Source organism: Cetorhinus maximus, chromosome 22 (genome assembly GCF_964194155.1).
Source record: "Cetorhinus maximus chromosome 22, sCetMax3.hap1.1, whole genome shotgun sequence".
NCBI classification, from domain to species: domain Eukaryota; kingdom Metazoa; phylum Chordata; class Chondrichthyes; order Lamniformes; family Cetorhinidae; genus Cetorhinus; species Cetorhinus maximus.
This window is the reverse complement of record NC_135900.1, coordinates 26946909-26971610: the sequence shown is the minus strand read 5'-3', so window position 1 is coordinate 26971610 and position 24702 is coordinate 26946909. Positions and strand designations below refer to the sequence as shown.

General features: G+C 39.0%; 1 protein-coding gene across 2 annotated transcripts in view; it reads left to right on the top strand.

Moving 5' to 3' along the window:
* Window positions 1–24702, top strand: part of grip1 (glutamate receptor interacting protein 1) — a 379336-nt gene that overhangs the window by 298747 nt on the left and 55887 nt on the right. The window contains exons 6-12 of one of the 2 annotated variants that reach the window (XM_078567969.1): window positions 1020–1095; window positions 3493–3638; window positions 4390–4537; window positions 7076–7245; window positions 11547–11702; window positions 17668–17823; window positions 18673–18859. In XM_078567969.1, coding sequence (XP_078424095.1) covers window positions 1020–1095; window positions 3493–3638; window positions 4390–4537; window positions 7076–7245; window positions 11547–11702; window positions 17668–17823; window positions 18673–18859 — 1039 coding nt within the window. The remainder of the gene's footprint in view (window positions 1–1019; window positions 1096–3492; window positions 3639–4389; window positions 4538–7075; window positions 7246–11546; window positions 11703–17667; window positions 17824–18672; window positions 18860–24702) is intronic. The other variant, XM_078567971.1, reaches the window with a different exon arrangement.

Sequence of the window (24702 nt, the reverse complement as noted above, 5' to 3'; positions counted from 1 at the left end):
AATTATAGTGCTGTGTTTGTAGCTTTGAATGAGACCATGAACTTGGGACCTTGGTTATTAGGGCTCAGCCTACACTGCTCAGTACATTTACTAATGAACCATGAGGGCACCTCTCACAGTGTTTATTAAACAGAACTGTGCCTACAATGAGCAGATAAAACTTGTCTACCACTTAGCAGCCTACTCCTCTTAAGCTTACAGCAAACCAGTTGGGTGCCAGTATATTTTCTGAAATATTTTTGAAGAGATGTGTGTGCTATTACTTCCAGTTGCTAGCAAAGGAAAGATTTCAGCATTATTTTATTCAGTTAAGAGTCTTTGTTATCTGAAGAACCTAACAAAATGTATCTGGTCTGTTTAAGCACAGTAAAACTGTCATTCTCCCTTCAATCTCTTAACAAATACATTAGTAATGTGATTCTACTGTTAGTTATTTGATTCTACTGAGCTACTGTAAACTTTGTGTCCTGCTCATTATTCGATGATATGTGGCCCTTAGGTCAGTGACTTGACATATTGGTTTCTGCTAGTCCAGGCATTGTTTGAGTTATTTAGATGGTGAGAAAATCCTAACTGGAGTAGGTATTTTTCCCCTCTCAAGTTTCTCTTCTGATGGCACTGACTGCTTTCTGAGGTACAGTTCCACAGCTACTAATAATTATTCAGCAACTTGCAGAAGTGGCCATTCTTCATCTGTGAAATGCTGAGTGCCAGGAGGTTGTTCAATCTTGGGAGGTCTATTATAGGCTATTTTAATTTTGGCCTTGCCCGACACACGTATATGCTCTTCCAGCCATGGATAGTCATAATAACAATCAGGAGTGGGGCTGTAATAATTTCCCCCCTTCCTGAAGTAGTGAGGGTAGCTGTTGGCTCCCTTACCCTCACCTTCTCTCAGATCAGCTTACTCTGTACAGACTTGGATGTTAACCTTGAGGCTGCCTGGTTGTCAGTACAGCTCAATTCCACGCTTGGCTGTGCATATATTGTTTAATATGTTGTGTATTTATTTTTCTCAGGAGGAACTCATGAAGACAGAAATAGATCTCGCCCGATTGTAATAACCTATGTTAGAGCGGGGGGACCAGCTGACAGGTACAGTTATACAAGTAATCACAGTTACCGTACCTCTACATCAGGTACAGTCTTTCCATAGCCCATAAGCCAACTGCAAACCTTGTGGACCGCGATTACAACCTTTGATCAAGTTCAACATTTCTCATCCCACCTGCTGTTTTGCTGCTGCTAATCATTGTCCCACTTTTACTGCTGCTGCTAAAGCTGATTCCGTCTTTCCACCCCACCCCCACTAGAGCTGTACCTTGAGTATCCTGTCTTCCATTCTTAATTAGCACTTTTCTTAGATAATATCACCACCTTCAACACCTCTTTGATCCTTTTGTCTGTGACATCTTTTGATTATCTGCTCCTATCACTGCTTGCTTATCCCCACAATCACCCCACCCTCAACTTCTCTCTCCCCCCGCCCCCCCACCTTAGACCAGCTTATATTTCACCCCTCTCCTAACTATACTCAGTTCTGCCGAAGGGTCATGAGGACTCGAAACGTTAACTGATTTCTTCTCCACCGATGCTGCCAGACCTGCTGAGTTTTTCCAGGTAATTCTGTTTTTGTTCTGATTCCCCTCCTGCTGCTTCTGCACTGATGCTGCTGCTCCTAATTGTGATTTTTTTTCCCCCCAAAGTGACTGCCACTCTTTGGAGGAGTGCAGGATGCAATGCAGAGAAAGTACATAAGACTTTCATGAACTGGTCAGCCCATTACCTTATTGACTGCACTGTGTAGCCTCTAGAATTGAGATGCCATACTATTGGTAATTTACATGAGTTGATTAGCCAATTCAAATGCCTGTAACCTTTTATCGCAAGCTTATTGAATCAAATGCTTGCAGACAGCGGTTATAGGAATGAGAGAAGCTGAGTATACTGCTTTAGTTGCAAACAGATGGGCTGAAGAATCAGGAAAGAGAAAAAGTGAGGAATTTTAGAAGGTATATTTTATATAATTCTTTTGACAATGTAAGTTGTAATCTAGGTATTTTATCTGTAGTGCCCCTTACTACACAACTCCTCTGCCAAGAGGACGGCCCCAAAGCCTAACTTATCAATCTGAATATTATCTTTGAGCTCTGAGTAACAGCCGCTTCTGCATTTTCTATCTCGGACACCAGACAGGGACTAAGGGGTGAAAAGGAGTAAAATCAAAAAATGCTGAAACTCTGTTTCTCTTTCCACAGATACTGCCAGACATGCTGAGCATTTTCAGCATTTTCTGGTTTTATTTTGGATCTGCAGTATTTTGCTCTTGTAGCAAGTTAATTACCCTGTCTCCAGTTCATTCTTTTATGAATGGTAAAGGACTGATGGGTCTTGCAACGTTTAATCCATTACCAAGTTGCAGAAAACTGGAGTGTAGAAACAAATGCTGATGATCTGGTTCAGAAAAGTAGCTATAAGTATTATATCCAATGCTGAGTCATAGCTATGTTCATGATTTGATGCTTTTGAATTTTTGTTAGTCGTTCTTATCTATCTACATATATCCATATTTCCATAGTTTTTTTTAAAAATGAGCAAATGCTTTGTGGTGGGTCTGTGCGGATATCCCTGAAGCAAGTTCCTGCCTTTGGATTTTGATTCTTGAACATTAGTGAATGCAATTTACTTATGATTTTGGACCAGGATGACACAAATCTTGCAATACACTTTCAGTGAAGTTGGTGATTTCTGTCTGGTGCCAGTTTTCACTGTTGTCCTTATTCCTTAATGAATGGGATTGTTTGAAGAAGATTTTTTTAAAGGTAGAAAATTGAAAATGTCAGTTAAGCGAGTTATGTTGGTAGAAACCAATAGTTGATGTGAACTCACGAATGAGCATGGTTTTTTATATATGGTATAAATTGAATCCATGAAAATGATTAGACAAGAATTATCTTGCTGAAGTCTTCAGATGATACCATAAACTCTAAGAGGGAAACTTGAACACTTTAGGGCTGCCTTTTGACTCTTTCCAGCCCTCCTTCGTTCCCCCCAACCCCATCAATTAGACTGCATTTTTGGCAGCTTCCAGTATTTGCACTTTTTTAAACATCAGTATATTTTATTGCTCTTATTCCAATTTGTGGCTATTGATGCCCAGTGTCCATAGCGCCATTGATAATGATGACATCCACATTGAAAGAATAATGATTTAACTTTATCACGTTTATCAAGTTATAATCTAAAGATAATTAATGAGAACTGATCTTGTTGACTTATCATAAAACTACTTCAATTTTGTATCGGCATGCTGTGGTCGTCTTGCCAATAACCCACCCAACCAAAGCAATTTAGTTATGTGGAGTTGTTTTATGAGTATCATTCTGAATTCCAAACCTAACCAAATATATTTAACTGTTCAGACTGTGGCACTATCATTAGCTGTTGTAACTGAAGATTTTGAATTTTGATATGATTTATTTTGTCCTCTAGAGAAGGCACAATAAAAGTTGGCGACAGGCTGTTGAGTGTTGATGGAATTCGGTTACATGGAACAACGCATACAGAAGCTATGAGCATTCTCAAACAGTGTGGGCAGGAGGCAACATTAATAATCGAATATGATGTGTCTGTCATGGGTATGTTGAGTTTCTGAAGAAACCCTCGAGCTCTTTTTTAAAAAAAACCTTGAGCTCTTAACCACTTTGCCTTTTCTTTACAAAGAGTCATTTCATTTCCACTGTATCCAACTGTGTTCCAAAAGGAACCAGCCAAATGTAACAGTATCACCTGCAGGTTCATTCTGAGGTGAACTATTTTTTGGTTCCCCTTATGAGATCGCAGATAAATCAGTCTGTTCTCTTTAACACACTTAAGGTTTATTCAAATCATTGTCCTAAATGAGAGTGTAATGCATCTAAAATATCGTAATTTCCAAAAGCATATGTTTTATATGACAACTATCGTTCTTTATCTGACAACTACACCTGGAAGTTACCAAAGTAGATTTGAACTGATTTGGTTATTCTTTAAATGAAATATTATTACATATTTTGACATAAATAATTCATATGTAAATCCTTCATATAGTCCAAAAGATTAATCTTCCCTTTTACCCAGTAAACTTGGCCAGTTTTTGTCAGCAATGTTTTAAATAGGTTAATGTTTATTTGCTCCTCTTTTTTTGTTTCTCTCTTTCACACTTTTAGATGGTTTTGTTTACTGTATTATTTTTTTGAAGATTTATCTTAACTTTCTATGTATGCACTGTAGTTTGTTTCTGGCTTAAAACTGTCATTGGGAGTCTGGCCTTTAGTAAGCATATTCACGACCAATTGCCGTGGGGTAGCACAAGATCATCTCACTGTGTAACTTTGCTTTTTTTGTTAGATTCAGTAGCGAATGCTTCTGGCCCACTGATGGTGGAGGTGGCCAAGACCCCTGGTTCAAGCTTGGGCATTGCTTTAACTACCTCACTGTATTGTAACAAGCAAGTCATAGTCATAGACAAAATAAAGGCTGCCAGCATTGCAGATAGGTATGTACATGGGCTTAATTGATACAGTTATTAATCACTTCATTATTTGATACAGTGCCAAATAGGACTTGTAATGTACAATGTAATGTACACATATTTTGATTATAAGTACAGTCACTTGCCGTAGTTAAGGTATGTCCTTTTAAACAAGGTTGTAAACCCTGTCAATCTGAAATTAGGTTTAAAAGGTTTCTATTATTTCACCTCTGAGACAAATACTTGGCTGGTGAAACAGTATTGCAAATTGTTTTGGTTGAGGAAGGCTAGTCATATTACTGGCTTGTATGATATCTGTGTGTGTGCATGCATGTGTGTGTCCCACCTAAAGTGTAGGCTATATGTAAGACTTTAATATAATTATTAATCAACCTTCCATGGTGCTACGTATTGGATTCAGACCAACTGTAATCTTTAATGTGAAGCAAGGTGACAGAATAGAGGATTATTGTATAAAGGTATGCAGATGCAAAATTTTTAGTTACATATACATATGCAATATTATATATATATATATTATATATATATATATATATATATATATATATATATATATATTCAGTCCAGTTTTAAAGTTCTGCATTCTGTCCTTAGTTTTACACAATTATTTATGTTAAGATAGTTAGATTTGGAAAATGGAGCAGTAAAGTTGGTTGCAAGATGGGGAGCTCACTGCAGTCTGGGTTCAGGATCTGCAAAACTGAGCTGTTGACTGGTTGGTTGTAATTATTCAGCCTGCCAAGTTTACAGAGGCAAGTTTCCATTGTCCATGTAGTCTTTAGGAATTTAGAATGGAAGTTGTTGACACAAGAAAGGATAGCAAGTGTGTAAGATTTTTAATAAGCTATAGCCATATTTTTATTTTACGTTCAAATACTCAGCTGAAACTGTGTGAAACAGGTTTCAATCAAAATCGGCCCCACAGACTCCTAACATCTAACCTCTGTCTCTTGCTTAAAACCAACCTCTTCGACCAAGCTTTGGTGACCCCTTTCTGGCATTTCCTCATTTGTCTCAGCTTTTTTTTAATTTATGGCCTTGGGAATGTTTGACATCTAAAGTGCGTGGAAAGGTTTGTTTCCGTGTTCAAAGTGCTATATGAATGCAAATTACTGCTGTTGAATTAATCTAACCCCTGACACTTTTCTGTTTTTTAAAGAAAATTGTGTAAACGCGGTTTGGTTGATGTGACCATGTTTAGTACAAGTGCATTCAGAGTTTGTTTCATATTTGGGTTGCTTATGTGCATCTCATTAGGGTTATGGTTTCTTTTGATTATGTAAATTCTTCTTCTTCCTGAATAGCTTTCAGTATCTTTCACATTCGATCATCAGCAGTTGACCCATATTATATAAAATCCGCCAAAAAAATTACTTCAGAATAATTAACAAACTAAACAAGTTTAACCCCTCTAAGAATTATTTAATATCTGCAATCATTTATTCAGCTAGGATTTGATGTGCGCTGTAAGAAACCATTTTGCTTCATTACAAGAATATTTTTAACAATATACAGCTTGAAATGTGAATATATTTCAGTCTAATTTGCAAATTATGTAAAATATGCTCTGTGGGAATATCTCTAACTTTATATGGATTATATTCGGAAAGTTTGTGGTGTTCATTTCTCCATGTTATGTTATTGCAGATAGCATAGAGGTTTAATTTACTGTTATACTATTTGTTGAGAACCATAATCCCAAGCGGTATCTAGTAATACTCTCAACAGGCTGCATTATGCAGTGATGTGACTGATTCTCCACACAATAAACTCCCAGTTGCAGTCATAGTGTTAGGGGAATTGCTCCTCCCACAGGAATGACTCATAGACATCTACAGCACAGAAAGAGGCCATTCGGCCCATTGTGCCCCCGCCGGTCAACAAAGATTTGACTACACTAATCCCATTTTCCAGCACTTGGCCCATAGCCCTGGAGACTATGGCAATGCAAGTGAATATCTAAATACTTCTTGAATGTTACAAGAGTTTCTGACTCAGCCACCCTTTCGGGCAGTGAGTTCCAGACTTCCACCACCCTCTACTTCTTACCTTAAATCTATGCCCCCTGGTTATTGAATCCTTTACTAATGGAAAAAATGTCTTCCTATCCACCCTATCTATGCCTATCATAATCTTACACACCTCTATCAGGTCCCCTCTCAACCTTTGTTACTCCAAGGAAAACAACCCCAGCCTATCCAATCTTTCCTCATAGCTCAGACACTCCAGCCCTGGCAGCAGAGAGAATGGGGGTAAATGATTGGAGTTACTAGATCATACATTTTGTAATTTTAATTTTAATTCAAAATTACGAGTTTTACTGTTGTGCTTTGTGTATCACAGATAGTGACTGATATGTAAAATCCGTATACAATTTTGAATCTAAGCAATGTAAAGTAATCTAAATTTTCATTTGAAAATGTGGAACTTTCTTTATGACTCAAGAATTAGTACAACATATTTTTTGCTTTTTCTTGCTGTATTTGAGGTTAAGGTTACCTTTAGTTATCCCTGTGATCTAAAATGTTTGTTTATGCACAGATGTGGAGCTTTGCATGTTGGAGATCACATACTTTCAATTGATGGCACCAGCATGGAGTATTGCACATTAGCCGAGGCAACTCAACTTTTAGCCAGTACCTCTGAACATGTCAAACTAGAGCTGCTTCCTTACCACCAAACACGGCTTGCTTTGAAGGGACCAGAACACGGTAAGTGTCCAGACTCTCTGCCTGATAAGAATGGGGACGGAAGTTGACAGCTAAAGCACATGTAATAACAAGTGACAGTTGAAATACAATATTCGGTTCGCTTGTTCCTCACTATCTGGCTTGAGGTGATTATCGGATGACTGCACTGTCTGGTTTTTCTAAACTAATGCCCATTTTGTGCCATTTAGTTTACAGCATTGTCACAGACCACAGCTCTGACTGCAGTGGCAGTGCTGAGAGCTAAATGAGAATCATTGGTGTCTCCATAAAGCAGCAGTGCCATGAGGTGAGCTTCATCAGCACTCCTGGAAATACTGCAACCCATGCTGCAGGAAGGATCACTATTTTAGTTTGTCAAGTGGAACAACCCAGCTGCACAGGTCAATTCTAGGCATTTTGTCAGGCCTTCTTGAATCTTTGGGAAAGATTTGCAACCGAAATAATGATGTTCCAAACTGTAACAAGATAGGATGAAAGTAACTATATCTAAATGATGGACATATTTTCCCGCCCCCATCTCACTACAAACCATAGTGGTTCAGTGTGTAATCTTGGGAAGTTATTGATTGCAACCCCATTATTATGTATTATCACTAGTTGCCGTACAAAATTAAAAAATGGCACATGCGGTGCCATGCAAGAAACGATTAAAAAGTGATATATATATTTCAGGCATTCTCTACATTTTGTATTTTTAAATTCCTTCTTTTGTTTTCATTTTTATTAGGTTTGCTTTTGGATGCTGAAAATTAACTCATTAACAACTTTTAAAATAGGGGACATAATTTTTGCTTTAATAATGCTGGGCAGCTGCATTGTCCTAGTCTGTTCAGACTTTTCCTAGTTAAGAGGGAATGCCCAGCAGCCTGATATGAAATTGCAGTTCATGGCTATAAAACAACTAGGTATGTGCAAGATTTCTCTCTATTGTCTCTGGTTCTTTGGAATGTAATAGACAGATTCCAGAGCATAGGAGCCAACAGAATTTGGGATCTGCCCCTCAGGGAAACAACTCTGTGTATGTTAGCCCAGGCCTACCACTGAACTGACAAAGAGTGCTAGTATAACAGAAGATGAGAATTAACAAGAGCCCACATCAATTAATGTTTTGCAGCTCTCTAAAGGACTAAGTTCCGCTTTTAACAAAAAGAAAAGCAAAATGTTATCGATGACAGTTTGAAACCAATTTTATCAGCAGTTTAATTGCAGAAAAAGCAGATCTTCCCTTTCTGTTAAAGAAGGTTTCCAACCCAAATAGAACGGTGCATTTTAAAAATTGCATTAAAATATACACAATATATAAAGTTGATCTACCTTTTTAAGCAGATAATTTAGTATAAATTGTATTTTTCATATGGATAAGTAAATCTTGAACAATTAATTCCTACACGTTTAACAATACCAGTTTTCTTTAGCCTGGTGAGAATGCATTACTTCCTACAATAGAAGGATGAGATCATGACTTCTTTTGACAATTGAGATTCTTGTTGGGCTTTTGAATCCATCACCTAATAGCCACCAGTAGTGTTTTGTACCTTAATTCAAACTTAAATGATGTCCAACTTGGAGTTTGTCAGTTGGCAGCCTAGGGCTTGATTTATCTTTTGGAATAAACCTGGAATAAATGTTTGGGTGCAGTTTTGCAAAGTTTTTTTTAACAATTGTTTTAAATATATTAGGATAAATTCATTGATTCCACGCATCCCAATAGGGAGCGATACTCGTAGAGATTGAGGGTCGAAATGTTGATGCTGTATTGTGGTCACCCCATCTTTGGCCCTACTCATTCAGAATGTGGTTCCAAGCGAGGAGTACAGAATCAGAGAATTGCCTTTGTTGTACTCAGCAAATTATAATGTATGTAGATTTTATATTTGATGTAACTGAAATGAGAGAGGTATGGAAAACAATGGGTATATTTTCCTCTATGAGGTGGAACAGAAGAGTTTTTGTGATAAATTGGTGAGCAAGATCAACAATAAAGAGAAGCAGACCAAAAAATAACTCTTATTTCCAGATCTGCCATGTGTCTTGCTCCATGATAATAGGGATGAAAGAAAAAGCTTGTTAAGGACTCTAAAAGGGCAGTGCAATAAAATCTTCCAGCCTTGCTAATGAGGGAATCCGGGGTTCGGCGGGGGAACTGAAATTTTGAGTACTCCCATTGGAAGTGGAGTCTAGTCATACTAAAGAGAGAGCAGATTTTGATGCTATCACTTACTGTGAAAAGTAATTAATGATGGGCTCATACGAACATATGCATTAGGAGCAGGAGTAGACCATTTGGCCCTTTAAGCCTGCTCCCCCATTCAATAAGGTCATGGCTAATCTGATTTTAGCCTTCAGATTCACGGGGATGCAGTTGCTTTCCATACTGACTTCCAGTAGCAGCCCCACTATTAGTTGACCCTTTCTGGTAGCCGCTCCAATCTGGGAGTTTACCTACTCAAATTAATTAATTTACATCAAAAAATCATTCATTTGAATGAACGAGCTGTTTACAACTGCCACATCAGCAACTATTGAGAGGTGAATGGGTACATTGGGGGATGGAGCTTTAAGTGTCGGTCTAAAAGATGTGAATAGAATGAATAAGATATTCATACACTCAAATAAATGAACAGCCGCAAATCAGTAACTTAATATTGAGAGGGTGGAATTATGAACACATATGGGTGGTAAGACAGCTAAAGCATTGGCTTTTTTAAAGATGTGAATGAAATATGTAAAATATTTAAAAGAAAGACTTGCATTTCTATAGCGCCTTTCATGACCTCATGACATCCCAAAATGTTTTACAGCCAACCAAGTACTTTTGAATTGTAGTCTCTATTCTAATGTACAAAATTTACATACTTAAAGAATAAATAGCTTCATAACTGATTTGTCAGCTATTAGGTTTATTCATTTTCAGTGCGTAAATATTTTATTTATGTTGTATATGTGATCTAATTGTCAGGGCCGCCAGCCAAAGTTAGGGAGGATGGTGCTGAGTGGGGGCTACAGTTGGAGATGACACGCTCAATCAATCAGTCTAAAAGACTCTATTCCTTTATCTGTAAAACAGGTTTTATAGCATCATTTTAGGTCAAACTTCTAATTTCACCCACGGCTGAGTGATCAAAATATTTTGCTATAATAAAAGCAAAATACTGCGGATGCTGGAAATCTGAAATTAAAAACAGAAAGTGCTGGAAATACTCAGCAGGTCTGGCAGCATCTGTGGAGAAAGGAAAAGCAGACTTCACATTTCGAGTCGAATATAACTCTTCTGAACAGGAATTATTTACAACTTGTCCTGGTTACGTCCAGGCGCAGGCTGGCCATATGGGAATTTGGGAAATTTCCCGAGTGCTCCTGTGAATGGTTTTCTAGCCCTTTTTGTGTGAGATCCCAAAGAATTAAGTGCCCTTTTGTGGCAGCCAGTCTGTCTTTGGTTATGTTCCAGTCAGCTGTTTGAGAAGGTTACATTGTTATATCATTATGGCTATATTGTAATTGGCCTGTTTTCTGTCATTCCTATTTTCAAACTCATGTTTGGAAAAAACCAGCTAAAGTAAGCTCCAATTTTGTTTGGCAGCTATTAGACATAAAAATAAATTATTTCCAACAATAAGAGGAAAATATACCCCATATGTATTAGATGGTAACACTTCAAAATATAGCTTATCAATCGCTTCACCTTGCAAGGTGAATACCACAGCAGTGCTGGGCGTAGGACAACAAGATTTGATTTAGCCCATGCTGTTGAATAGCTGATCTCTCAGTATTGCTGTCAGTTGCTATTGTGTGTAGCTTTTTATGTGCATGGGAAAAGTGTGGAAAATAAAAGTGAAAGGTTTCACACAGTGCAGCCTCACACTGTAATTTCACACTTGGTTGTTTGAAGATTGATTTCAACCTCTCAAAAATGTGGTGCATTGAATATGGAGTACCACCCTTGAAACTTCACGGGGCTTCTCCCAATTTCCTGTCATAACTCTTGAGAGACCAGCAGAACCTCAGAGAAATGGTGTAAGCATCCATTTTCAGCCATTTCTTTGGAAGTTTCAGCAGTCTGCCACCCTGGTTCCATTGGGAGACCTGGAGAATTCCTGTGACATTTTGGAGACACTGTGTATATATGTCAATAAAAAGGGGCTGTTTCAATAGCTGATGAAAAAGGTCATCATTCTTTCTACTCAAAACTGCTTTCTCCTCTGTTCGATGTTGCGATCTGTATAATTCTGTTGTCTTTCCCTTTTTTCTGCTCCGTTCTGTCTTTTTTTGTGTGCGATTCCCATCATCCTTCATGTGGACAGTCAGGGTTCAAAGGAGCAGCAGACAACTTGCCTGGGATACTTGTGGAAGCAACAGCAGCAACTTCCTCACCTACCAACCCTATAACACCTACCACCCTGACCATTGTAGGATGACGGCCTTGAAATGCCAGAAACCTTCTCCTCAAAACAATCTTCGTAATGTTCCACACTTTTATTTTCCTCCTGTCCTTTTATTCACCAGTTTTATTTCTTTGGGTTGAAACCACTAATAAAATAATCAGTTGTTCTTTGGATAGATATGCTTGAGGATTAACTTGTAACATTACAGCTTAAGTTTACAACTATTGTAGTACTATTAACCTTCACATCGCCTGGGCTAGTGTATCTAAGCAATGTAAGACTAGAACAATATGTCTGTATTTAAATATTAATTTCTCTATCAGTACCAATTTAACAGTGCCACAGAGGATAGATATTGTAAATAATAATTCGGTGTTGGGGAAGATTTCTTCTGTGTACAACATGGAGTCAAGCCCTTAAAATATATTTTTTAAAAGAGCTATGATTTCATTACACGCAGTGCATAGAAAGAATTTTACTCCAAAGTGCAATGGTGGCACAGAAATTTGAGCAACACCACCAAATACCACAGCAGTGCTGGGGGTAGGACAACAAGATTTGATTTATGCTGTTGAATAGCTGATCTCTCAGTATTGCAGTGGGTTGCTGTTGAGTGGAGACTAGACACTTCCCACATGAAAAAGAGAAAACGGGCAGGAGGAGGAGTGGGGAAGGGACAGGGTTATTCTGGGCTGATTGTGCTCATCCATGAGCAGGAGCACTGATGAGGCCTGGAAGCATTTAGCTCGCCTGTCTTCTCAGTTATGTCAGGTTCTTTCCTCGGAGACCTGGATGATCAGTGTTAAAACGAAGATTTTTTTTCCACTCAGAATAACCTGTGGCAATATTACTCTAATATTTACTGTGGCAATGATTGTAAGTAATATGTTTGGCGAAGTACATTGTATAAGGAATGAGTCAGAACATAAGTGAACTTTTTGAGTGTCAAAACCTATAACCCTCGCCCCCAAACAGGCCTCTCTCTCCCCCCACCCACCCACCCACCCTCTACACCTCAGCAGCTGCCTTTCGAGAGAAATTCCCCTGCTCAGCAACAATGCAGGCCATGTTGCTGTGACCTGATATGTTAATTGCTGCATGCATGTTGTTGTGCAAGAGCCCCGTGATGTATTTCTAAACTGCAACCAAAGCGATACAGTTCTTAAAGAAAGAACATCCATACGATACAAACCAAGAAAAACATGCCTAGCTGCTCTATGTGCCATTACCCAACTGCTATAGAAATTTTAGTCACTTTATTCATTTCTTTGCCATTGTTTTCATGGAAAATGAGCCACAGATAAATTTAATTTCATAAATGAGCATACAAGACATTAAGCTGACTAAAAAATAGCCATTGTGAATTTGCCTCTTTGTGATATAGGTTAATAGTTTATTTGAGCTCCTCTTCCTGGTGGTTTCAATGTTGGCTGAAAGCGCTGATATTGAGCAGCACTATGCAATAGCAGTCCAAGTTTTGTTGAAGCCCAGTTTTAACCACTGCAATACAAATGAGCTGGTTAGAAAGTGTAATGCCAGATCTATCCTGAATCAACGCTCTTATTTGAAATAGAAGACTGTAACTAAAAGGATTAATTAATGAGTTCAGTCAAATTTAAGTTTTAAAAGAATAACTTCTCAAACCTAATCAGACGTGAACAGGAATAGTTCACTGAAATAGTCAGAAGTGATTCTGGAGAAACCACAAAGCAGGATTCCATATTCTGATTGGCCAATATTGTGCTGGCTCACATATGGAATACTGCATGAATCTTTAACCAAAAGCCGTCTCTTAAAAGCAGCCAGCAACTGTTCACATCAATAAAGGAGTAGAATACTAAAACTAAAAAGCAAACTAGATATGCGCTTTCAGTGGAAGAATCTTACTATTTATAAACCTTTTAAGAGTCAAATAGTTCACAAGAACATGATGACTATTAACATAATTTTTTGCCTATTCCTTTATCTTTTTTCTTTCCAGTTTTCTCCCTTTCTTACTCCTCTGATTCTGATTCTATTAGTACCAGCAACCTTCTAGTAACTCACCCAATTGGTTATTCTACACATAAACTTAGTGAGTGTTAACAGCCCACTTGATCAGAGATGGTACAATAGCAGCCAACCCCCATCCTGTCTGCATCCAACATCCACTTTCTTAACAAGGGCCACTAGTAATGATGAGGAGCAGAAACTATTGCTGATTTCATCCTATCCTCTTACCTAATTTAGCCACATAAAGGATAAATATTTTAGGCTTAAACATTAAACTATATGTGATGACTACCTCAGGTATGCAAAATTCATTAGTCTAACTCTGAAGGAACAAAGTTATCAGCACTAATGCAGAATGAATCTATACTTTGTTGGCGTTTTGATTCTTGCAGTTGGTTGATTTCTAAAAGGGACACAGATGGTGGAATTCTGTGTAAATCAGTATAAAATCTGTAGAGACCAAGGAATAAAATGGAGAATTATATATTACAGGCTTACTGTTGATTTCAACCCCTGTGCTTAAGTTATGCAGGTTTTTTACCTGTACATGGCTTTGATATTTAATTCAAGATGGCACAAACATCTAGATTTTCATATTTTGAAAAAATCCTGACAGGCCAAAATGTAGGCAGCTTTAGTAAAATAGACTTGTCTCATCTGGTTTTTAGCATTCCTACAATGGCTTGTACAGTGAAAGGACTTTCACGTGAAAGTCAAGTTTCAAAATCTTTCAGCTCTTTGCATGTGAATTGGCTGATTAGCATATGATAAGCCCATTTATCTTTTGATTTGTAGATCCAAAAGCACAGATTAGTGCTTTTTAAAACTTAACATTGGCTAAATGCTTATTGACTGTCCACATCCTTTCTTCAATTCCTCCAAACCTTATGAAACAGATAAATTAGTGTCTTGGTGTATTTAAGAGAGTGGAACCATGGTACCTTAAAACAAACCAGAATTTTAAGAGAATTAACCTGATGCTTGGTGTGCATGCATTTGGATCAATTTAAAATATTCTGTATAGAGTAACTTTTGTGTTTGAGTGCATACACAGCTGTTATTTCTCATAATATACGTATTATGGTTGTGTTATTCTTGGAAGTGGTTACAGTGCTGTGAAATCTTATTGGTATGGTATCCAGAAATATCTTTCATAGCATTCTTCTAAAGATAGATGTAATGTCATGTGAAGGGAGGGACATTTCCATAGCAATTGCACTATCGGGGCAAATAAGATAGGAACCAGTTTTGTTAGTGTAATAACTTTAAAGATAATCACAATGTATTACATCAGGTTGTTTGCACTAGATTTACTTGTAAGAATTCACATTGTTGTAAATATGGGTCATAACAATTTAGGAATGCCCATGGGGAAAGAAATTGGAATGATGAATTAGGTGCAGGTACGAATGTGTTTTCCTCTATTTTGTATAGTTATAGTTATTTAGCTACTTCTCGACAAAGATCTCACCTCCTGCCCTCAAGGGAGTGATAGAGTCATAGAATAGTAGATATAGAAGAAAACCATCCGGTCCATTGAGTCTGCATGGGCTCTTCCAAAGAGCAACCCAGTCAGTCCCATTCCTCGGCTCTGTTCCCCTTACGTCTTTAAATTTTTCTGCTTTGAGTATTTATCCAGTTCCATTTTTAAAGTAACTGCTGAATCTGTTTCCACCACCCACCAGGCAGTGCATTCTAATTCGTAACCACTCATTGAGCAAAAAAGATTTCCCCCATGTTGCTTCTGGATCTTTTGTCAATAACTTCAAATCTATACCCTTTAGTTAATGGCCCTTCAAACACTGGAAACAGTTTCACTTTCTTTGTTCCATCCAAGCCGTTTATGATTTTAAGCACTTTTATCAAATTTCCTCTCAACTTCTTTAGTCTATCCACATAACTGTAATCCCTCATCAGCCTTTCTCATGCATCTCTCTGTACCCTCTCCAAAACTCCAGCTGGGGCCGAACTAGTAACTTAGTAGATGCAGCAAAATTTCCTGGCTTTCGTACTATATTCCTCCATTTATGAAGCAAGGATCTCATAGGTTTTATTAACTGCTTTGTTGACCTGTCCATTTTTTTTATTAATTCATGGGATGTGGGCATTGCTGGCTGGGCCAGCATTTATTGCCTATCCCTAGTCGCCCTTGAGAAGTTGGTGGTGAGCTGCCTTCTTGAATTGCTGCAGTCCATGTGGTGTAGGTACACCCACAGTGCTGTTAGGAAGGGAGTTCCATGGATTTTGACCCAGCAACAGTGAAGGAACGGAGATATATTTCCAAGTCAGGATGGTGAGTGACTTGGAAGGAAACTTCCAGGTGGTGGTGTCCCCATCTATCTGCTACCCATCTATCTGCTACCCTTGTCCTTCTTGATGGTAGTGGTCGTGGGTTTGGAGGGTGCTGTCGAAGGAGCCTTGGTGAACTCCTGCAGTGCATCTATCTTCAAAGATCTGTGCACCAATACCACTAGGTGTCTCTGTTCGTGCACCCATTTTAAGATTGTATCATTCAGCGTGCATTGTATTTGTCTTTTCCTCATCCTTTCACCCGAACACCACACTTCCTGCATTGAATTTTATCTGCTCTGTGTCTGCCCATTTCACCAAACTACATATGTTGTCTTGAAGTCTCTTAACATCTTCCTCACTGTTTACTGAACTTCCAAGTTCTGAGTCATTTGCAAGTTTTGAAATTGTGCCCTGTACCAGCAAGTCAAAGGCATTAATGTATAGGAAAAACAGCACTGAGCCCTGGGGAACACCACATGCCTGCATGAAAAATAGCAGTTCACCCCAACTCTGTTTTCTAGTCCTTTGCCAATTTTGTATCCATGTTGCCAATGCCCCTTTTATCTAACAAGCTTCAGTTTTGCAAATGAGCCAATTGTGGGGTATAGTTTATCAAACACCTTTTGAAATTCCATTTACACAATATCAACTGCACTGCCTTCATCAACCCTCTCTTATCAAAAAAATTAATCAAGCATGATTTATTCTTAACAAGTCCATGCTGGCTCTCCTTTATTTAGTCCATGCTTGATCAACTGGCTGTTAATTTTCTCCTGGATTTTCGTTTGTAAAAACTTCTCCAATACCCAACTGCCTAGCCTGTAACTGCCAGTTTTATGCTTCGCTCCCCCTTGATTGCAATTCTCCAGTCTCTGGTAGCATCCTTTTATCTAAGGATGGGTTGGAAGATTGGGGTTAGCACCTCTGCAATTTCCACCTCTCCTTGCCTCAACAGCTTTGCTTGATTCATTCCCAGCTGGCTGTTCCATTGCATTGTACACTCTCCGGCACTGCTCAAGTGGCCATTATTCAAATGCGAGCATTGACGATGAGCCTCAGCATGCTGTCCAGTGGCAGAAGGCGTACCTACGAAGACAATACTGTCGTCACTTGGCATCTACGCATGTGCTCCAGCAGGGTTAACTGGATTGTGATTAGGAAGCCGAGCCAATTTTCCCCTCCCTAAACTAAGGATAGAGAAATACAAAAGCCAATTATTACATTACTGGCACCCTTTCCACCATTTTGTGTGCAAGATTAGGACCTTCTTGACCCATTCAGTTCAACTATTCACCAGCTAAATGCATCCATATTCTTCCTTGCTACCAGATTGAAGAGGTGTGTGAAGGGATACTAAAGGCAGAACAAATGGTTTTAGTGAAAGTAAAAGAAAATGCCTAAGAAGAAATTGCATTCTGTGATTAAGTTTGATTATTTAATTAATTTTGCTATACTGAGGCATAAAAAAATAGGAACAGGAGTGGAACATCTGCTAGTGCCAGTCGATAAGATCATTGTTGATCTTTTACTTCACCGCCACTCTCCCACCCTAGCCCCCTAATCTATACTGCAGAAATTAAGCACTTCAGGCAGGTTTTATAGCCGGGTTACAGGTAAATTTGGGAGATTATAAGAGTTAAAGGTCAAGGAATGTGAACAAATGGGTTTAAAGGAAATAACAGCTGTGTTAGTGTGTCAGCAAACTTCTGTTGTGTGCTGTGGAGGGAATGTTCAATTTTTCTGCTTGTCTTTCTAGCTGCTTTGGTGTCAACGTCATTCTCTCCTACCTCCATGAGTGCATATAGCCTGAGTTCCCTGAATATGGGGACCCTACCTCGCAATCTGTATCCAACAAGCCCTCGAGGAACATTGATGAGAAGAAAAATGAAAAAGAAAGACTACAAGAGCTCTTGTACGTGGCCTGTTCCAGTGTAAAGTTTGCTGATAATCATAGGTGAAAATACTGTGCAGAGAAAAATATTTCAATGTTCAGTTAAAGAAGCTTCATCTTTTATTAGTTCATTTAGTTTGATTGAATTTATTTCTGATGGGTTGTTAATTGTTCAACCAAATATCAAAAACAATTTAACATAAAATCTACACCAGGTAAGAAATAAATCTGTCAAAAATGGTTGCTCTATCTTCAAAGCAACTGTACGCTGTTGATTTACTGTGCTGCTACCTGTGCATCTGGGAGAAATATCAGTTAGACAGATTTTTATTTTTTATTTTATAGCCGTTTTGGGCTGCACTTGGAAAAGATTTACTGCCAATTGATTAAAAGCTTTACTGGATGTGAAAAGAACCTCTAAAAACCCAACTGGATTGGGTTTATTAGCTTCAGTTCAATAACACAGAATGTTTTTTGAAGCATCAGAAACAGTAATCCAGTTTTTAAAAAAAAAGTGGGGGGAGCTATAGAATGAATTGTAGGATGATGAAAAAGGGGATAAAAGAGTGTGGCAAGTAAATGTGATTAGAGCTCTTCGCTCACTTGGAAGGTAGACTCCAACACAGACTGGGGTTGGGCTGAATGGTCTGTTTGTGTGTTGTAGAAATTCACACTTTGAATGCAGTAGATATTGTTCCAGTAATTAACATGTTACTTTTTTGTCAGTCACATTTGTGGATGCAGCACATAATCAGTCAAGCTTGTGAATATGATGACTATCTTAGAGGCACAGCGTATAAGTTATATCAGTGGAATTCTGTTCTGTTCAGTGACCTGAAAGTGATGCCTCCTCCTGTCCATCTTCCACAGTGTCTTTAGCCTCCAGTACAGTTGGTCCCGCAGGCCAGATTGTCCACACCGAGACAGCAGAAGTCGTGCTAACCAGTGACCCAATCGTAGGGTTTGGAATTCAGCTCCAGGGTGGTGTCTTTGCCACAGAGACCTTGTCTTCTCCACCACTGATTGCATACATTGAACCTGACAGCCCAGCAGAAAGGTGAGAGCCTTCCAAGTTCTCTGCTTCAATGTTTTCTGCAATCACTCTTCTCTGCGTGAAAAGATGTTCGATTTTGACATTTGCAATTAATTATAGGCCATTACTGATCAAAGTTATTCAATTAAAGAATGTTTTTACACCTAAATGTTCTTAATTGATGGTATGTAAAACACCAGAACATGTCGCTTCTATTTATTAGTATCCAGTTCAGAACTGGAAGTAATATTAATCAAAAAGAACAGGAAATAAATCAATAATAATATTCTTGTGTTCAGGTTCTTTTAAATCCATTAGTCTTTACTATTAATGAAAAACTGGCATTTTTTCATTTAAATCTCTGCTATCTGAAATTATAACTGTTTATCTCCACAATATTTCTGCTTTCTTAAAAATATCCTTTGTTGCATAACATCTCCAGATATTCCATCTGCAGCAATCCTCGTTGATTCAAGTAAAAATAAGATTTCTCCAGTAGTCCTGAAATAAGAAAAAGGCAGTGATGCAGTAGGGACTGTTTCCTCTGCAACTCCCCAGTCCACTTCTCAGTGACCCTTAACACCCCCTCCCTTCTCTATGGCACCTTTTCTTGCAAGCAGAAGAGGTGCAACACCTGTGCTTTCATCTCCTCCCTTCTCACCATCCAAGGCCCCAGACACTCCTTCCAAGTGAAACGGTGATTTACTTGTACTTCTTTCAATTTATTATGCTGTATTCGCTGCTCACAATGTGACCTCCTCTACACTAGGGAGACCAAATGCAGACCAGGTGACTGCTCAGTCCGCAAGCATGACCCCAAGCTTCTGGTTGCATGTCAATGGACAATAAATGCTGGCCAAGATAGCAACTCCTGCATCTCATGAACGAATAAAAAAAGAGGAAAAACTATTCTTTTTTTTTCCCCCACTGATGGTTGGCGTGCTTTGCCTGATAAGGTGGTGGAAACAGGTTCAATGGAAGTTTTCAAAAGGGAATTGGATAAGTATTTGGAAGGAGAAAAAATTTACAGAAATATGAGCAAAGAGCGGGACTTTGATCAGAAAGTTCACTATCCTGCGGTATTGTCCTTTCCACATTACCTGAGACCCAGTTTTAAATGAGCTGTAATATCCTCCATTTAGGTATGTTAAAACAGCATCATTCCATCTTGCTCCTTATTCACTGTCTCAGGCTGAACCAAATTTCACTCTTAGTGTCCTGTTCAACCCTGAGATAAGACGGGGAGCATACCAATGAAAGAAGCATAAAAGGAAACGGGACCCAAGCCCACCAAAGTGACCTTGAATATTAGTAAGTAAAGGAAGATATCTATGGAGTGAGAAAAAAACACCTCTCCCAAACCCAAACGTAATAGAAGTTGGTCAGAAATAATTCCACTCTGCCCAGGGGAAGGGCAATTTGCACAACGCAATGGTGATTTTGTTTGAACACTTAAAACTATTGCTTGTTGCAGAATAGGATTTAAGTCAGTTCCAATGGTAGACTGCTATATGGTTACTGCTGAAATTTGAGCGTAACATATTGCCAAAGAAGTCAACCCAGAAGTATCATTAATATAAAAGAAAAATACTGTGGATGCTGGAAATCTGGAATAAGAACAAAAGTGCTGGTAAAACTCAACAGATCAGGCAGCATCTGTGAAGCAAAACAGAGTTAATGTTTTAGGTTGATGACCTGTCATGAAGAAAGTTAGAAGTGCAAGAGCCAATGGAGGGAGGGGACAGAAAGAACAAAAGATAAGGTCTGTGATAGGGTGAAGGCCAGGGGATATTAAATAATAAAAGATTTCATGACACAACAGCCAAAGAGAGTGGTAATGGAGATGAAGAAACAAAGGTTGTGTCCAAATGAGGCGTAATTTGTTACATAAAATTGATCTGAATGCAACATGAAGGATAAAAAAGAAACAAGACAAGATCGACACAGCAAAACAAAAAAATGCAAAGAAAAAGCATATAAAACAAGATGGAGGCAGAGGTTTATGGTCTAAAGCTGTTGAGCTCAATGTTGAGTCCAGAAGGCTGTTGAGTGCCAAGTCGAACGATAAAGGCACTTACTTGACCTTGCATTGATAAGGTGGCTGGCATTACAGAGGAGGTTGAGGTGTAGTGAGATTTGGTAGAGAGAGTAGAACTGGGTAAGCTCAATCAACATACATGTGAAAGCTAGCATGTACAGGGGCGGGAAGAGAAGCCATTGTTGGAGAAGTCCTGGCTACGATCAAATAGGTAAATCTGGGACCAAGTGAGGGAAATCTCACTGAGCTGGCTGGCAGCAAAAATGAATTAGAGAAAGGAAGTATTGGTGGGTCCACATCAAAAGCTGCAGGAAAGATCAAAGCCGTTGCATCTCCATTACAGTCACAGAGGATGTCATTGTGACTTGGCCTGAAGTTGTTTCAGTGCTGTAGCAGTGGAAGAATCGTGATTGGAGAGATCCAGAAATGGACTTGCAGGAAGGATGGACACTGGAGGCAACAACATGTCCAGAGGAAAAGGATGTTGGAGATAGAGGAGTAATTTGCAAGGACAGAGGGATTGAGAGCTGTATAGGGGAGGAGTTTCGAATGTGGAAGAGACAGTACCTGAGGATAGTGAACTTTCTGACCAACGTCCCAACCCTTTCCCCATATTCCTGTAAATTTCTTCTCCTTCCAAATACTTATCCAATTCCCTTTTGAAAACTTCTATTGAACCTGTTTACCACTTCAGCTAGCATGGGGTCCAGGAAAGGAAGTTGGGTGGTCGGCAGTTTAGTGGGAGTGAAGTGAATAGAGTGCAAAAGCCAGCAAGTTTTTCTAAATCTCTTTGAAATGCCAGTTCACCCCATCTGGAGTATTGTGTTCAATTCTGGGCACTGTGCTTCAGGAAGGATGTGAAGATTTTGGAGAGGCTATAGTAGAGATTTACTAGAATGGTTCAGGGATTGAGGGATTACGGCTGCAGAAGCTGGGCTTTGTTCTCCTTGGAGCAGAAAAGGCTGAGGAGATTTGATAGATGTATTTAAAATCATGAAGGGTTTGATAGAGAAAATGAAGAAAAATTGTTTCCAATAGCTGGAGGGTTAAGAACCAGAGGACACAAATTTGAGGTGATTGACAAAAGAACAGAAGCGACATGGGGAGGTGGTGGCATGGTGGTATTGTCATTGGACTGGTAATCCAGAGACCCAGGGAAATGCTCTGGGGACCCATGTTCAAATCCCAATGTGGCAGATGGTGGAATTTGAATTCAATGAAAACCTGGTCTAATGACCATAAAACCATTGTCAATTGTCGTAAAAATCCATCTGGTTCACAAATGTCCTTTAGGGAAGGAAATCTGCCATCCTTACCTGGTCTGGCCTACATGTGAGTCCAGATCCACAGCAATGTGGTTGACTCTTAAATGCCCTCTGAACAAGGGAAATTAGGGATGGGCAATAAATGCTGGCCTAGCCAGCGATGCCTGCATCCCATGAACAAATTTTTTTAAAACTTTTTTTTTTGCAATGAATGGTTGGAGTGCTCTGCCTGACAAGGTGGTGGAAACAGGTTCAATGGAAGCTTTCAAAAGGGAATTGGATAAGTATTTGGAAGGAGAAAAAATTTACAGGAATATGGGGGAAAAAGCGGGACTAACTGGATTGCTCTTTGAACGAGCCTGCCCAGACTCGATGGGTCAAATGGCCTCCTTCTGTGCTATAATATGCTATCTGCTTTTTAGATTTAGAAAATGAATATGGTGCAGTGTGTTTTGATGAGCTGATTGTTCAGTTGTTGCCATTTAAGAATGTATAGTTTAACATAGCATATTCAATTATATTAAAATTGGTATTGTGTGCAGAGAAAATTAAAATTCCACAGCGAGCAGAGTTGTCGAACATATTTAAGTTCAATAATTTAAAATTGTTACATAATGTGACCAGTGGGCCCGAAAACAGGAGAAGCAGCAAGGTGCATGATTTCTCTCCCTGGCCCTGGTTCAAATCCACCATGGCAGCTGGTGGAATTTAAATTCAATAGATTTTTAAAATCTGGAATTGAAATCTAGTCTCAGTAATGGTGACCATGAAACTTCCATTGATAGTCATAAAAATCCAGCTGGTTCACTAGTGCCCTTTAGGGAAGGAAATCTGCCGTCCTTATCTGGCCTGGCCTACATGTGACTCCAGACCCACAGGAATGTGACTGACTCTTAACTGCCCCCTGAAATGGCCTAGCTAGCCATTCAGTTCAAGGGCAATTCGGGATGGGCAACAAATGCTGGCTTTGCCAGCAACGCTCACATCCTATGGGAGAACAAAGAGAAAAAAGATAGGGTGGTAATACAGATTTAATAGTAGCTTTCAGAAGGGAAGCAGATAATGAGATGAACACAAACCAAGCGGTATTTTCAAGGTAACTGAAGGATTTTCACATCAGTCATAAGACACGGATGATGACATCTTGATGTCTGTAACTACTTGGTATAAAATGCTGCCCTAAGCCCATGATTGAAAACCATATATTTTTTCCTTTGTCAGGAACCGTAGAATAATTGTTTTTCTACACCTGCTGGAACATCAGATTGATATAAAATAATATTCATATTTCTTTTGATTTACGTGAAACTCCTCTCCATTTGTTCTGTTAGAACAATATGTACAGATAATCTGCAGGAAAAACTGCTCTGATTGCTACATGTAGCAACATTGGGAATGTGCTCATGAAGATTTCCTCTGATTGATACTTCTAATGAAATTGTAAAACAAGATTTTTCAAAAATATATGCTTTGGTAGAAATACTTATTGGAAAAAATCTTCTTGAATGCATTAAAACCAGAGCAATTCCTCTCTATTTCTTGGGTCTGAGCTGCACTGCTGCTCAGCGTAATCCAGGCCTCTAATATTGACTGTGATGTATTGTATAATTCAGATTTATAAGTATAGATGTATGTACCTTGTTCACTAGATGTTTTCCTATCTAATTCAAATCAAATTGTGCCTGTTACAAATAGAAATAGCTTTTAATTCTTTACATTCAGGAAGTAATATTATGGGATAGAGGTTTGTTTGCATCATTGAGCTGGCACGAAATGGACCCAAGGAACAATCCCTTTGTTGGAATATGTAGCTCGAGGCCTGACTAATATTGTGCCTCGGGCCTTATCTTATCAAGTCTGGCGAGCTGCGGATGCCTACCATGCATTGTCAGGCAGCTCCCTGCCAGATTGAAGATGGATTTGGGGCCATTGCTAAGTTGGCAATGGCCCTCATGTAAGCCTTGGGAAATGTAGTCAGCATGGGCCTGAAACATTGCTGTAGATTCAGGCAGTGCACTGTTGCTCCTCCTAGCTCCACATGAGACAATGTTTTTAGAGGTTTCTTGAAAGGCTGCTATGGACGTGGAAAGCTACTTTGAACGTGTGTAGCGTGAACTCCACTTTGTTTTTGACCAGTTTGGGAAAAGGACCCTAAAGCAAATGTTCATCCCTCCCTGTCCATTAACATATTCAAAGGGCCCAGCACCTTTTTAATGCTGATGCCAGAGATACCGTCAGCGCCCCCAAACCAATATCGCGCGGACAGGTTTAAACTCTTATTTTGAGCAGTATTGGTTAACCTGAAAAATAGTGCAACAAGGTTCAATTCCCACAAACCCCTCCCTCCCACCCCAGCCATAGTTATATTTCAGCCACAAGGACAGAATGGGCTTCTAAGTTTAACGCTCGTCATGGTTTCAGCTGCTTTGTTGGAATTTTTTGCTTGAGATAGCAGCTTGAAAGCTGTGTTACTGCTGTTCAACAGATTTATGCCTTGTACAAAGTATAGTGCACAAGCTCATTAATAGAAAGTAACAGGTGGCAAGGATTGTTACCAGCGTTCA